The following is a 16,137-nucleotide window of genomic DNA, read 5'->3' as shown; positions in this document are numbered from 1 at the left end:
CTGACCTCACTTTCTTCTATAACCGTTGTTAGAAAACAAAATCTGTGTATTTTAGTCAACGATTTGCACTTTGGTAAATGTGCCAATTTTGTTTCTGTGGTTTGATTGATTAAAACCAAGGATCACGCAACCATCAGTTGTAAAGCGCTGTTTAATTACAGCACGCTTGTTTGCTTAAAGTATAAAATAAACGTAAAGTAGCATTACCTGCAAAAAAAAGAACATTAAAAAAAGTTTGCTTGCGTTATGCTTAAAATAGTTTAGTATGCCTCTCGGACGAGGACGTCTAATTCTGTTGGTTCTTTATTCTATGCGAGGGACGGCTCCGTTGGTCATGTGTAATGATGTGTGTGTTGTCATTCGTATTTAAATAACTTAGGGACGCACATCAATGTAGTAGCATTATGAGCAATTCGCGCTAGTGTGCTGCGGCGACGTGCTCGTGGCACCCCTACAAAATTCCGGAAGCTAAGCGGCGATCAGCAGTTGAAACTGGTTGAAGCGAAACCGGCGCCGCCGACGCGCAGGCAATGGTGCTCCCGAACAACGACTTGCCGGAGCCGGACAACTCGGGTGACGACGGTGGGCTCGCCGTTCCCGCTTATCACATGAACCAGCAGGGCTCGTCCGATTCTGATTCGGAATTTGGCGACGGAGACAGCGTCGACGGAGGCGGCTACCAGCTGCTCCCTCAAGACCCAGACCAAGCGAGCGACACGGTATACACATTCGCCAGTTTCTTTCGGTGGCAGCGTCCTGACAGTACGCTACTACTTCTGTACCTTGCGGTAACGCGAATATGTGGGACTGCAAATTCACCATGGAAATGAACAGCGCAAGAGTGCGTCTCTAAAAGACCTGTCGAGCTGGTTTGCTGGTTTCACTTCAATTGTTTCAATGGGAAGAGTCCTTTGTTCGTTACCGTGTAAAACTTGTTAATTTGTTTGCCTCTTTGCAGCATCAATTGTAGCCAACAAAAGTTAAGAGGTCCGACTTCACACTCCCTAAGAGCGTGCTGCAGTACCTATCGCTCGTCCTTAATTTATCGTCGTTTCCGCTGTGAACTCGCGTGCATTGCAAACTGCGCAGTAGTGCTCGTGAACGCGTTCAGTATGTTATGTTACATTTTCGTCAGACTAGCAGAACACAAAACTAACAGAGCAGAATTATTTGCTTATTGACCCAACGGGGTCATCATTTTCCCCCAGTATATTGATTCCTAAGTACTTCAACCAGTTAAAAAACTAAAATTTGTAATGAAACTTGCGGTTCTAATTTACATTTACAGGCCAGTGCCATCCAGAAATAGTATTTATCCCCAACTTGTAATAACAGTTGTATTCCATATCAATATGTTTGCACAGCACAAAAGATGAGGATTGAAGGAAGAACACAACACAGGTGCTTATGCCTCTATTCCATACTATCTTTCATTGCTGGTTCCGCTGCACGTCTAGCTGTCAGTGCGCATAACTTGGGTTAGCGACCATGTTGGTCTTTATTAACGTGGTGTTTGTAACTTCTTGCGTTGAACTTAAAAAAAAAATTAATGATGGTGTTTTATGTGCCAAAACTACGATCTGATTATGAGGCATGCCATAATGGAGGACACAGGATTAATTTTGACCACCTGGGATTCTTTAACTTGCACCTAAATCTAAGTATCACGGGTGTTTTTGCATTTCGCCCCATCTAAATGGGGCCGCCATGGCAGGGATTTGATCCCACAACCTCGTGCTTAGCACCACAACACGAAAGCCACTAAGCGCAACCACGGCGGGTAACTTGCATTCCTCAACAGTGTGTAACTGTTTGCTGATGTCATTGCATAAAGTATATCTGTGCGCCAACTTGTGTTTCCCAACAGTGTCTGTTTGCTGATGTCATTGCATAACGTATGCCTATGCGCTAATTCAGTTTGTTGCATGCTTGATGCATATGCTTCCAACCATAGTTGCCCATCAGTTCACTAAGGACTGCCACTGCCGGCACTCTTTAGAGTAATATCAGTTTTGTGAAACTCATCACAAGACTGGTCTACGGACCCTTTTCATAATTGTACAGCTAGCTCTCCTGCGAGGCAGTCTGCCAAGCTAATTGCGGCATAGTCATCATTGTAGCAAACGGCGTGTACAAGCACAGTTTGCTTGGATTATGATATATGCATGTAGATGGGGCTCTCATATGCTAAAACCATAAGAGACAAATCCCAGCACTTGATCTTCATTTAAATGATGGCTGGTGTCACCATTTGTTGTGCAAATGTGGATTGTACAGAAGGGTACTAGCAAATGAGAAAAATGGTTTATTGAAATAACAGAATCCCTTGAGCACCTTAACCGACTAAAGTGCCAGCTCGGGCTTATGGGCTCATCGTTCGGGAAGGAATGATGCAGGGCAACACGGACGTAGAGTAAAAGCCAGGACGCTCACAATTGGTGACACCGTTATTAGAAATAATTGTCTGCTTGAATTATTAAGGGCTGCACGTACCTAAAAGCACACAAGTCGTAGTCTTTGATTGTTTCCTTTTATTGAAACAGATGGCCTCAGTGCAGGACACGTTAGCCTTTTTTTTCATGTAAATATATAATTTCCTTATGTTCAGGTTTCCTGCACTGTTTTCTCATGGGGACGTTGCAAAAGCGTTTGGGTGCACAGACTTTACTGATGGCATGTGGGGATGTTATGTTTCTGCTTTGTAGGAGGAACCTGATGAACGTGAGAGTTCTCCAGGGTTTATGGCTCTACCCGAGGTAAGCTTGATGCAGTGATCGTTCCAATGGCTGCTCTTGCTGAAGGTATGTGTTGTATTGTGGCAGGCCCCCAGCGAGTGGCGACCTACAGAGGAGATGCTGCGGCCTGCCGAACCTCGGCCTGTGGAGCCTTTAGGACAAGGTGAGTGTGGAATAATTAAGAGTTCGGATGAGTATGGTCAACATGATGAATACCGCAGGTGAGCATAGCCAACATCAGAAGTAAATCCCTAGCTGTGTGAACCAATAATGAGTATATCAGTCAGCCTCCTTGTAGTAATAGCTTTTGACACTAGATGGCAGCCCTTGTCATTGCCTTGTCATTGCCTTGTGAGAGACGCACGCGAGATTTTGTGGCGAATGGATGTGCTTTTTGGGGCTCTGTAGTGGCGACGAAATCATAAGTTTTTGTGCATACTTTGAGCTTGATTCTGTTTTTGATTTGCTGATTTTTTTGTTACTTAATAGTGATTGGGTGGTTTTCTTTTTGTGTGTTTTTTTTTTGTCTCTCGTATTTCGTGGGCACGGGTGTGTTTCATGTACATTTGGTTTTGCAGGATGGTTAGAACGTCCTTTCGCACCACGTGCTTCAACACGTGCAGCCTGGTGGGACGTTGAGTGTTTCTAGCCTTTAAATGGTAGCTTGGAAATAGCAAGACTGATAGCTGTTAGTGGTTTTACTGTGCGTGTTCTGGTATGAAAGTGTGAGCATGGCCGAGTGGTTGAGCGCGTGCGAGAGCGTGTCATACCTTGGGTCTCCGTGGCATTGATTGCTTTTGAAACAGTGGTGAGAGTTGCTTTGCGACATTTTGAGGATTTGGATCCTGTGCGTATCAGTTTTTGCTAAAAGTTATCAGGTACAATGAGTCGGAAAAAAAACTTGGCTGAGCATTACGTACTTGTGGACCGGAAATAATTGCACAGAGAAGAATAAAGAGTTAGTTGAATGCATAAGCGCTCATATTAAGGGTTTCGGGAATGGTGCTGAAATTATCCTATTAGGTGACATGAATGCCCACATACAGGATTTAGATGGCTATACTGACAACAATGGGAAGTCAATGCTAGACATTTGTGAGCAACATAACCTCGTTATCGTGAATACAGAGCCTAAGTGTGATGGGCAGATCATGTAGGAAGTGGGAAAGTGGCAATCAACCATTTACTGTCTGATGACAGAAGGAATTGACGATAAGTTGAGAGAAATGGTCACTGATGAGGAAGGGTATAGCAACACAGGGAGTGACCATAAGTGCATCATTTTGAATATAGGATATGTAGTTGGGAATGAGAGCAAGGAGTGCTAAATGGCGAGTCCAAATTCGAACGTTGAACAAACAACAAATATAGTCACTAGAGTCGAGGAAGAACTTGGCAAATGGCCAAATAAAGAGTGGGAATATAGTGAGCATCTAAGTGTAATAACGACAGAAATACGGAAAGAGAAACAACATATTCGTTGGAAAGGAAAATAGAAACCAAAAAGGTGGTGGAACAGGGAGATATATACGAGAAGCGATCGCCGAACGACAGAAAGCATCCCGAGAGCACAAGCAGGCAAAGAAGGTGCAGTTGGCACAGGATGAAGTAAACAGTAAATGGGAAATATACCGGGAGAAGAAGTCTGTGGTTCAAATACTGGTGCAAGCAAAATTAAAAGGTGAAAGTAAACGTTGGTTGTCAGAATTACGTGAGAAAAAGAAGGCCGCACCTAGAATATTTTGGAACCACATAAAATTATTAGGCAGGAAGTCAACAACAATACAACAACATATCCTAGACGAAGATGAAAACAGACTGGAAAGAGAAGCGGCGATAAATTACATCCAAATCTTACCAAGGCAATGACGAGGTTGTATTTGAAGAAAAAAAGAGCATGAAGGAGACCCAAGTGGAAAAGGAGTTGGTGCTGACAAATTTAAACTGGAAGAGAGCGGAAGAGAAAATTTCTAAGCACATAGCCACAGTGCTAGACGAGGTTCCCATTAGGCTGGTAAATGAAGGAAGCTCTGGTGAAAGCACTGGAAAAAACTTTAAAAGATAGACGAATACCAGACAGTTGGCGACAAAGTAGAATGAATTTAATTTATAAAGGTGAGGGGGAGAAAGACAGAATTCACTCGTATAGACCGTTGACCATTACATCGGTAATATACAGGCTAGCAGTGCAGGCAGTCAAATTAAAGCTTCAAGCATGGGCAGAGAATAATGGCATTTTGGGAGAGCTTCAGAATGGCTTCAGAATAGGTAGGCATTTAGATGATAACTTATTTGTTCTTACTCAGTGTATTGAAATATCAAAAGTAGAAAGCAGACCATTGTATGTGGCCTTTTTAGACATTACAGGAGTGTATGACAACGTAGACTGCAACATTTTGTGGGATATTCTGGAAGGGGAAGGCTTAGGTGACGATTGTCTACAGCTTTTGAGAGAGATTTACCTAGAAAATACCGTTTGCGTTGAATGGGAAGGGATGAGGAGTGAGGAGAAAGTTCATATCAACAAGGGACTGAGGCAGGGGTGCCCTTTATCCCCACTGCTGTTTATGATGTACATGGTGAGGATGGAGGGGGCGCTAGAAGGAAGTAATATCGTCTTTAATCTCTCATACAAACAGGCGGGTGCAGTAGTAGAGCAGCAGCTTCCAGGATTATTTTATGTGGACAATATTGTGTTGCTAGCTAACAAGCAAAGTGATTTGCAATGTCTGGCTAATATCTGTGGACAGGAAGGCAACAATTTAGGTTTTAAATTTAGTGTTAGAAAATCATGTGTTATGGTATTCAATGAAAACAGTGAACAGACAGTGGCGATACAGGGCCAGGAAATACCTTGGGTAACAAAATATAAATACCTTGGTATATGGATAAACGAAGGCAATAGATATATGGAAACACAGGAAAAAACCATAACAGTAAAGGGGAAGAGAAATGCAGCCATAATGGAGCACAGAGCGCTATAGGGATACAATAGGTACGAGGTGCTCAGAGTTATGTGGAAAGGTGCAATGGTTCCAGGACTTACTTTTGGAAATGCGGTTGTTTGCTTTAAATCAGGGGTACAATCAGGACTCGATGTGAACCAACGGTCAGTGGGTCACCTTGCATTGGGCGCTCACGGGAAGACTGCAAATGAAGCTGTGCAGGGGGATATGGGCTGGACTAGTTTTGAAGTGAGGGAAGTTCGCAGTGAAATTGAGTATGAACGGCTGAGGAATATGGAAGAAAGTAAATGGGCTGGGAGAGTGTTCAGGTATCTGTACAGGAAAAACTGATTCACTGTGGAGGAAGAGAGCTAGGAAACTTGCCAGCAAGTATGAGGCCTGTAGGGTGGGCAACACAGCGACGAAGAACGTCAAGCAGAAGGTTGGAGAGGCTGATATAATCTCATGGGTGGCGGCAATGGAAAAGAAACCTGCCATGAGTAACTACTTAAGAGGAAAAAACAAAATCGGAAAATAAACAATTTATGATAACTCAAAAGGAAGCTCATTACTTTTCGAAGCGAGATTGGGATGCCTATATATAATACCTATACCTACAAGCGAGATGTAAAGAAAGATAGCGAGATACCTATAAAGCGAGATGTAAGAAGGAAGAAGAAGCATGTGCTCTCTGCGGTAAATGTAGGGAAACTATGGAGCATCTTTTATTAGAATGTGAAGACGTCTACCCAGCGGTCGATTTAGGCACCACTGGCTTCCTTGAAGCCCTTGGGTTCAGTGAAAGCAGTGGAAAAGTAAACATGTTCGCAATAGGGATTAGTAAGAGGCGATTGGAGGATTGGTGGAAGTAGGGAAATGAAAAAAAAAAAACGGAAAGTACAAAGGGACAGTTCACAATAGGGGATTAGAAAATTTGGTTGTGGGAGTTCTTTTATTATTATTATTATTATTATTGTTGTTGTTGTTGTTGTTGTTGTTGTTGTTGTTTAACCTAGGTAGGCCATTAGGCAGTATAATAGCAAGAGCTTGGTGGCACAACCCACTGCCCCATTCCAAAGGGGACGCTCATAACATCCATCCATCCATTGTCATTGTCCCCGCACCATTTCAAAGGGGATGCCAATAAATCATCATCAGCATAGGTAGTGGTACTAGGTAGATGGAGAATCTTGAAGAATTAAAATTAGATTATGGAGATGCATAAAAATTGCTGTAATTAAAAACATGTATATTACATACCTGAATAAATCAAGCAGACCTGTATTTTTTGTGTTTCCATCACTGTCACCAGCCCATATCAATGTGGATGCCAATAAATCCTCCTCATCATAAAAGGCAGTGCTTGCAGTAAACAGGGAAATTTGGACACTAGCTAAGACAATGAATAAGAAGTGCACCAAGCAGGCTGCGAAGGCTTTTGTGTGTGTGACGGGATACATTTTAGCGATAGTGTAGCAACACCACTTGGATGTTGATTTGTGGTGCAGGCAGTAGCTCTTTTAGGTGTCCCCAGGCAACCGGGCAGGAAGATCAAATTTTGATTGTAGCGACACACTAGCCAGGGGCATAATTAGACCACAAAGAGTTAAGAAAAGATGCACAAAGAATAAGAATAGAAACTGTAAAATTTTTTACATAAACATGCAGGTTGGTTGCAGGCAGGAAAAACGGCTGAAAATTCAAACTCAACTGAATGATGGAAGCTATTAGCATGTACACCTTGACTGAAACGCATCTGCGGGATTTGAAGCAGCCGCCTGTTATTGACAATTTTGCATGGGAGGGGAGGAACAGAATGACATGGATCAAGGAAAGGCGGAGGTGTATGCATGCTAATTGGACAAGTTATGAAGTGGCAAAGGATAAAAGAGACATGTAAAGGGCATTTATGGATTAGCGGCACATGGGAAGGCTTGGACCTGGCTTGGAGTAGCTTGTCTATGGACAGGTAGTGATAGCAGACATAAGAATAAAGAATTGATAGATTGCATTAGAAGCGATATTAATCAGTTCAAAGAATTGGGCTGGGGGATATTAGTAGGAGATATAAATGCATACATGAAGGATTTAGATTTAGATGTATATACTGATTGCAGTGGTTCTCTAATACTGGATCTGTGCAATGAACAGGACCTTATAGTAGTAAACAGGAAGAATCATTGTCATGGACAGGTAACGTGGTGCTCATATGCCCCAGTCTGACTATGCTACATGGTGCAGACCATCTTTGTCCTTCACCAGCTCGACCGATGGATAGTAGCCACATCCAACTTGCAGATTTTGAAGCGTTATCAATAAGTCTGCCAAGGCATCTAACCAGGAGCAGCCAGGAGTGAGCGCGCGCTGGCAAGTGTGCGTGTGGGTTGACTTAAGTTTCGCATGGTTAAGCGTAATGCAGCAATAATGAAACATAGAGCACTTCGGGGCCACAATAAATATCACGTGGCACGTGGAATCTGGAAAGGAGTGAAGGTGCCAGCGCTGACATCTGAAAATGACATTCTGTGCTTAAAATTGTGTATCTTGTTGGGGGTGGAAGTTAGCCAAAAATCAGTGGGCCGGTTGGCTTTGGGATTGTTAGATATGGAGCTGTTTCCTGCGATTACTTCGAGTTCCCCAAACCACTTCGAAACGCAGCACAGCTAATTGAGGAATGCAGAAGCAGGAAAAGCACATTCCAGAGGAGCGGCCGAGCAAACAAGTTTAAGGCAACAAGTTCACGTGCCAACAAGTTCGTGCGCCGCCGGGATTAGCAGGTGGGCCTCCGACAATGGAGCATGAGCAGCCCTCCCCTTCTCCTCGTTAGAAGTGCATTGCCAGTCTGCGAGGCAAGACCGCAGAGAGCCGCCAGGTGCGACACCGCGACACGGGCGCCTACCATTGGCTGAAAGTGGCGTCATCGGAGCGGACTCTCCCATTGGTCAAACATGACGTGACTTACAGTGCACGAAGGGTGTATAAGAAGCCTTCCAGAGAGACCTGAGCATTCTGGGACATGCCCTGATTCCCTGATTCTCCTCTCTCGAACTTCTTGCCGCGGGCCGCAGCGTCCGAGTTGCTGCCGGCCCGTAATGACAGTACGTCTGTTACCTGACGCTCACCTCCTTGTAAATAATGTAGAATAAATCCCTCCCAAGTTTGGGTTTCCATCGCGACGCCCGTCCTCCAACCCCTACATCTGGTTGGCAGCGGTAGGATCGCCTCCGAATGCATCAGCTGGTGGCAGCGCTACGGATCAACCTTCGTCGAGAGAGACCCTAAGGAACCGGGAAGAGCGAAGAAGAGAGAGCCTTCGTCGAAAGAGGTCCGAAGAAACTGGGAGTAGCGAAGAAGGAGCGAGCCTTCGACCCAGGGAGTCCGGAGGAGCCGGGAACAGCGGACAAATGAACCGGATGGCAGGGTGCTGCAACCGTAAGTGAGCGCGTGGTTTTTTTCCTTATGATTCGCCAGACTCAAAGGTTGTGTGTTCAATTTTGATAGTTCTGGGAATCGGGAATTTGTTGCATTGTGTGTTTGCACAAATTAATTAAGGAAAACAGTTTTAACCACCTGTCGGGGCAGCTGCCATGGATCTTAGAAGGTTGACGAGGTTAGACTTGTTGGTGTGCGACGATTTGGGAGTTGAGGCGGACGAACGGATGGAAACGCCAGCTATCATAAAGGCGATTAATGATAGTGGCAATGATGACAAAAGCATTGAGCTTGCTTGGGAGGTGATACAGGAGCCACGGGAGCGTGTGCGTCGTGTACGTTTGCGAGAGCGTCGTGAGCTTAGGAGTAAGCATAAGCGTGAAGAACGCGAGAATGAACGAAAGCATGAGCTTCAAGAACTTACTCTTAGGTGTGAGCTTCACGATCGTGAGAATCAACGTAAGCTTGAGCGTGAGCAAAAGTATGAGAGAGAGAAGGCAGCACTGATCAAAGAGATACAGTATTGTGATCAGTTATTGGCACAGAGACAACGGCTGTCTGAGAATTCTGTACGTAGTACAGAGCGAAAGAATGAGGCAGCATCGAGCGGATTTTCGCCAGAAGCCGACGAAAAGATTAGTGCCTGTGAGATTGGCTGCCGATTGATAAGTGAAGGGAAAAAGCTAGCTGCTAACGATGCCTTAGTGGCAACAGAGGCCGTTAAAGGCCGCAAGGAGAGCGACGAGGTGCTGTGCCAACAGATGACTGTTGAGACAGCTAGGCCAGCTGCGAACAAATTGGCACAGTCACCGCGTGTGTGCGTCGCTGGTAATGTTAGCGAGGTTGCTAGCGAAGAAAAGGGTACTGCTGACCAGACAGAAGCGAGCACCCATGTAGAGCCAGATCTGCGTGCAGAAGTGAAGTGCGAACTGGACGATGCAGTTGAGAGTAGTTCTCGGGATGGCGAGCTCCGTAGCTCACGAGAGAACAACTGCATTGTTCAGGGATCGGTGCGGCTCTCCGCCAGTCTAGATAGCCTAGATAGGGATGGTTCAGTTATTAATCATTCGGACTGTGCGCGTGAGACAGTGATCGATACCGACGGGCTGTGTGTCGATGCACAGCGTGCGCTGGGCAATGTAGTAGAGGGCAGTTCGCAAGAGTGCGAGTTGTCTAGCTCGAGTAAAGCCTGCTGCATTGTGCCAGAGTCGGTTGAGCTGTCCGCCAGTCGAGGCAGAGAGAGAGTAGATTTAAATGTAAATCACTCAGACTGTGCGGGTAAGAGACCGATCCGGGCCGACGAAATGTGTACCGGCCAGCACGAGGCACGAGAAGGCGACATGAAGGCGAGTGCAAAGAGAAAGCGCCGTAAAAAGAAGCGCGGTAAAGACCGAAAGTCGGCAATTAATGTAGCGCCGCCAAAAATGGCGAGAAACCCAAAAGGGCAGGGCGCGAGGAAAAAGATGCGGTCGTCTCGGACGATGTTGACGCATCCAGAACGTTCGAGCCACCGGTCAAAGGGGGACCGCGAAGAATGTTCTGCACGGACGCGGACAAAGGGCACGAGGCAGTTAAGCTCCTCGTCGTTCCGTAGTTCTTTTCACAGCTCAGCGTGCAGTTCGAAGAAACGCAAGGTGGCAGGACGAGACCAGGTGGGGAGTAGCGACGCGGTCAATCGAGTTTGTGTTGAAAGCAGGGCGCGGGGACGCAAATTGGCAGGAGACCGTAACGTCTTGGGGGAGCTGATAGTGAATCAGCCCTTTTGTTGTCTCCCGGCAGCCAGAGTAGCTTTCAGACCACGCCCACCACGGGTTCGACTCAAAGTATGAGTCAGTCGTAAGCAATCGGGAACGGGAAGCCAAGAGAGCTTCCGTAGAAGTGAAATGTTATTTTGTTTTATTTTTGAGCATCGGAAAGATTTCGCGATTTGAGACTAGGATTTCTTTCAATGTGTAAGGTTTGAGCTTTGTGTTTTCGTTTGAGAAGCTCGAAATTTGAAAGAGGCGTTTTAAGTAAACATGTAGTCTCGCGAGATGCTCATTAATAAGTAGATAGGTTTTTTTTTTTGTGTGTGTGAGTAACCTGAGGGTCGAGGTTATTGTTGAGAGGCCTATCGTAACGCGCGTGTGTTTTATTTAACCTTCTTTCTTTTTAAGTGTTGAATTTTCTAAGGTTAAGCGCGTAGATTTTCAGTGAGTGCATGATTTGCACGGAGAAGCGTTCTTAGTTTCATTAGCGCGTGTCCTGTGTGGACGGAAGGAAGCAGACTTTATGACTGGGTTGCTAGTGTGTGTGGAGGGCAGCCGTATTCTGACTTCTCTGATAAGTACGCGTGGAACGAGTTATTAAAAGACGCATTATTTTAAGAGTTCTGCGGAGTGTGTAAGTCCCGCAAGTTTAATTGTTCGTTTATGTCACGTGTCCTGTAGGACTTTCAGGGAAGAAACATGAGTAAGCGTGAATGCAAAGTTTGCCTACAACGCAAGTACGCGTTCTGTTTAGTGACCACAAGGCTAGTGCGCTTGTGATTACGTACTTGTGAGGTTGACCAGATTGTTCAGTGGCACCATTACGTGCGATAAGTACGCCACTGCGATAGATTGGAAACAGGCTGTTCGTGTAGTTAGGCCACTTAAGTTATGTTCGGCTGTTTTCATTTGTTGTTTGCATCGTCAACGACCCTTTTGTTTTGCAGCAACAATAGTAGTCTGGTCTTGTCGGCAATCGAGGAGAAATGGATAGCTGTTTGGAAGGGTGGTTGGAACTGCTTTGTCAAAATTGGGGAAATAAGAGATCAGGGTTGATTTTGACTCAGTAATAGCCTGGCGAGTCAGGGGTGAAGAGCCTGCGCTTACACGTGGGGCAGCGCTGTGTTGTTTGGTTTGTTTGACGTCTGTTCTCCAGGGCCAAGGATCCCGAAGTTCGTCAAACGAGGCTCGACCCCAGTACCCTGCAGCTTCTTTCAGCGTTCCTCATGGCCAGCGAATTGAGTTCACCGGCCATTCAGAACTACCGGGGCGAGGACGAGCTGTTAGATATGGAGCTGTTTCCTGCGATTACTTCGAGTTCCCCAAACCACTTCGAAACGCAGCACAGCTAATTGAGGAATGCAGAAGCAGGAAAAGCACATTCCAGAGGAGCGGCCGAGCAAACAAGTTTAAGGCAACAAGTTCACGTGCCAACAAGTTCGTGCGCCGCCGGGATTAGCAGGTGGGCCTCCGACAATGGAGCATGAGCAGCCCTCCCCTTCTCCTCGTTAGAAGTGCATTGCCAGTCTGCGAGGCAAGACCGCAGAGAGCCGCCAGGTGCGACACCGCGACACGGGCGCCTACCATTGGCTGAAAGTGGCGTCATCGGAGCGGACTCTCCCATTGGTCAAACATGACGTGACTTACAGTGCACGAAGGGTGTATAAGAAGCCTTCCAGAGAGACCTGAGCATTCTGGGACATGCCCTGATTCCCTGATTCTCCTCTCTCGAACTTCTTGCCGCGGGCCGCAGCGTCCGAGTTGCTGCCGGCCCGTAATGACTGTACGAATGTTACTTGTCGCTCACCTCCCTGTATAAATAATGTAGAATAAATACTCCCAAGTTTTGGGTTTTCATCCCGGAGTCTGTCCTCCAACCCCTACAGGATCCAAAGGCAAAACCACAGATGAGGCAGCGCAGGGTGGCATAGGTTGGGCCTCGCTTGAAGTCAGAGAAGTGCAGAGCAAAATTAGTTTTAAAGAAAGACTTGGAAACATGGATCAATATAAATGGGTGGCCAAAGTGCACAAGTATCCGTACTTGAAGAGTGTGGACACACAATAGAGGAAGAGGTCAAGAAAGTCCGCAACCAAGTACAGGGCAATTGGAAGTGTACATAGACAACCAGGAGTCATCAAAAAGAAAGTGAGAAAAACTGAGACAAAGAATGGAAACAAGAAAGACCATGGAAATTTACAGGAATGAGAAGAAAGAAATTAGAGGAGAAAATCTGTATGATAGCCTGTAGAGAAGTTACTTGCTACTTAAGGCTCGAGCTGGTTGCCTAAAGACAAAAACATACCAGATAAAATATTCACAGCAAGATGAGGCATGTGTATGCTGCAGCAAAAATCCATAGACCACTCAGCACATCCTAATGGAATGTGAAGGGGTTCACCCCGTGAGACCCGTAGGTAGTGTACACCTTCTGGAAGCGCTTGGATTCAAAGTGGACAGAAGCTTCAACCAGTCAGCAGTTGAGATAAGCAAGTAACATTTAGTGTATTGGTGAAAAAAAGGCAGGGAAGAGATTGATACGACCAGATCTGTTACAGATATAGGTAGCGGTACAAGGTAGTTAGAGCTTGTGGGGATCGCACGCGCGTCCCGATATCTCCGGAGCGGCCACGCGGTTATCACGCGATAATCACGTGCTCGCCCGCGGAGGGTAGCTGGGGAGAGGGCACCTTCGCCGCTCCCGCTGCTCTTCGCGCCTGGCCGCGACGCCGCAGCCAAGGCACCCCGTTCCCTCCTTTCCCTTTCTTGGAACTGGGCAGACTCCTCTCCGCCGCTCGGGGAAGAAGCGCTATTCCCCCGAGGCCCGTTTGTCTCACGGTGGAAGAGCTAGCGAAAGGCCGCATCTCAAATCAGCCGCTGAGACCGCCGCACGCCGTCCCCCTGTGGCGCCCGGACCTTGGTGTGCGACTCACCGCCCCAGGGCCCGAGCGCGGATCCACTTTTGGGTGAGCTGAACTCTTATCAGCCTCTTTTGTGGTTCCCACATTGTGCGGTTTGTTTCGCCCCAGACGTGCGGAATGCTCCGCCGCTGAGGTTTTGTGTTGTGTTGTATTTGTGTGTGTTGTGGCTGTTGTTGTCTGTTGGAATCATTGTACACTAAGGTGAATAAACACCTTAGGTCGAGACTCACCCTGTCCCCACTGGCCTGAACCCGCCGTGGTCGCAACTCACTGCGAACCGCGGGTTAGGGGTCACAGCTCTGACTGCTAGGGCTGCTGCGAAAGTGCTAGGGAGCGACTGCCGCTCCGTCGGCGCTGTGCGATCCAGAGAAGGGTCAGGTGCGCACGCGCGAGCCTGAGTAATACCCCTATAAGCTCTAAGTTTTGAGGAAGAAATAGAAGATTAAATAGATGTATACAAAAATGCTAAAAAAGCGCATGTATAGCATACCTGAGTAACTCAAGTAGGCTCAATAAATCTCATCATAATAAAGTTGGGCCAATTGATTTAAAAAATGCATGATGGTAAGTAGCGTGGTGAAAATGGCACACAAGCACAGAAAAGGTATGCACTTGCAGCACTTTGTGTGTGTCCCTTCTTCATTCTTGCATCCCATTCTCTTCATGCTATTTACCATCATGCTTTTCATTGTCAGTGGCAGTGTGTGTAGTTTCCCTTGTTATTATGGTCTCTGTAGTGGGCAATATGCATGTGGCGCTGTGCGGACTGCCACTGCTGCGGCGCCACATGCTTGCACAGGAAACATGGCTGCACACAGTGCATTTCTGGGAAGTTTCAGAAAAATTTGGTCATCTCTTGTCATTTTTTTGCAGTGCTGAAAGGGTTACTAACAGTTGCCTTGTGAATCAACTTGCACTGACAAATACACTTTTCGACACTGCCTCCTGCTATGTAAAATAAATTCTAAATATGGGTTCCAAACATGCAGAATTTACAACTTAGAACACCTTAGCGATAATGTGAAGCTTGCTCTGACTTTACATGTATTTCTAAAAGACACATAGTTCACTCCTTAACACATCATAGTTTTTGTTTTTTTACTGCCCTTCACTGGTTCTCATTCATAATTACGTTCTAATTGCCAGTAGTACCTGACATCTTTCTTTTTTTCTTTTTGTCATTATTGTGTATCCACATTTTTGTTCAAGGTGATTGATAATCCTTAATATTTTCCCTAAAAATTTCGGTGTTACGTTCGCATATATTGCCTGACGTTTCAATATCTGTCTTACACTTAAGATTAAAAGAATATTTACGTTTAAAAAATTATGTACTTAAAGGGATGCTAAATTAAGAAAGACTATTTGAGCTGTATTAGTGAATTGCCCTTCCACTAATATCATAGAGCCCAATGTGAGAAGAGGCTTGGTAAGCCAGAAAAGACGCAACAAGAAAGACTGTGACACTACCAGCTTGAAGTCTCGCGTACCAGCTGATGCTGTGAAATTTGATGGCGTCGATTTGAGCCTAGTTAATTTTTAATCAGTGAAGGTGAACCACATAACCACATTGTATTGTAAAAAGAAAATGCAGAGACTGAACTCGGGAAGTTTCAAGAACATTCACTATGCCAAAATATGACAAAATGCATTGAGATCCATCATGTCGCGCTCGTGCTGGTGTATCGGCATGAAATTCCAGAAATGAAACTTTGACCTTCGTTTTCTCCTTTAATAATCGACCTGCTGCCATGGAATTAACAAAAACAGAGTTCTGAATGTACACTTTGTTCTCTGCTGCTGGTTTGATTTAGTTTTCCTTTAACTCCAAGGCTTTGATTGCATGTTTGGCTTTTTTAGAATACAGTGTAGTCCATTTCCACCGCCAAAAAGTTGAGCTAGCAGAACCTGAGGAAACGCTTTCAAAATCGGTGATCTCACGCTAAGTGAGGGAACTCCGAGGCAGCATTGCCACCTGTCTGTTTGTGTTTCTTCTGGCTTTCCAAGCTTTAGGCATCTCTTTGTTAAGCATGGCAGCTTTCCGCTGAGAACTGACATTTTATTTTTTGATGTGGCTCACTGTGCAGCACAAATTCAAGCGATCCAGGCAGCTATGGCAGGGTTTGAACTGCCCAGCTCGCACGTGCCTCCCTGGGCCAAGGATGTGCCTGAAGAAGAGTGGAAGCAGTGCCTCTACCGCAAACTCAAAGGCCTGGCAGTGCAACAGTCATGACTCGACAGCGTAAAATGAGAACTTTGTCACTAGTCTCTGAAAATAAACATATTGCTCTTCATAATCCAAGCACCCGCACTGCCACCAAGCCTTTCGATGATTTGCGACTTCACTCTTGCGGCTTC

The 16,137-nt window shown here is 45.8% G+C and overlaps 1 protein-coding gene across 1 annotated transcript; it reads left to right on the top strand.

Annotated features, from left to right (window-relative positions):
* Nucleotides 1-258: 258 nt before the first annotated feature.
* LOC139050668 (male-enhanced antigen 1) lies at nucleotides 259-16,081 on the top strand. The gene is made up of 4 exons (XM_070527264.1): nucleotides 259-719; nucleotides 2,706-2,756; nucleotides 2,823-2,898; nucleotides 15,867-16,081. Exons 1-4 carry the CDS (start codon nucleotides 531-533, stop codon nucleotides 16,010-16,012), a joined length of 462 nt encoding a protein of 153 aa, XP_070383365.1. The 5' UTR covers nucleotides 259-530; the 3' UTR covers nucleotides 16,013-16,081.
* The last annotated feature ends 56 nt before the right edge of the window (nucleotides 16,082-16,137 follow it).

Source organism: Dermacentor albipictus, chromosome 10 (assembly GCF_038994185.2).
Source record: "Dermacentor albipictus isolate Rhodes 1998 colony chromosome 10, USDA_Dalb.pri_finalv2, whole genome shotgun sequence".
NCBI lineage: Eukaryota > Metazoa > Arthropoda > Arachnida > Ixodida > Ixodidae > Dermacentor > Dermacentor albipictus.
Note: the sequence above shows the minus strand (reverse complement) of the source record. Positions and strands in the feature narration are given on the sequence as shown.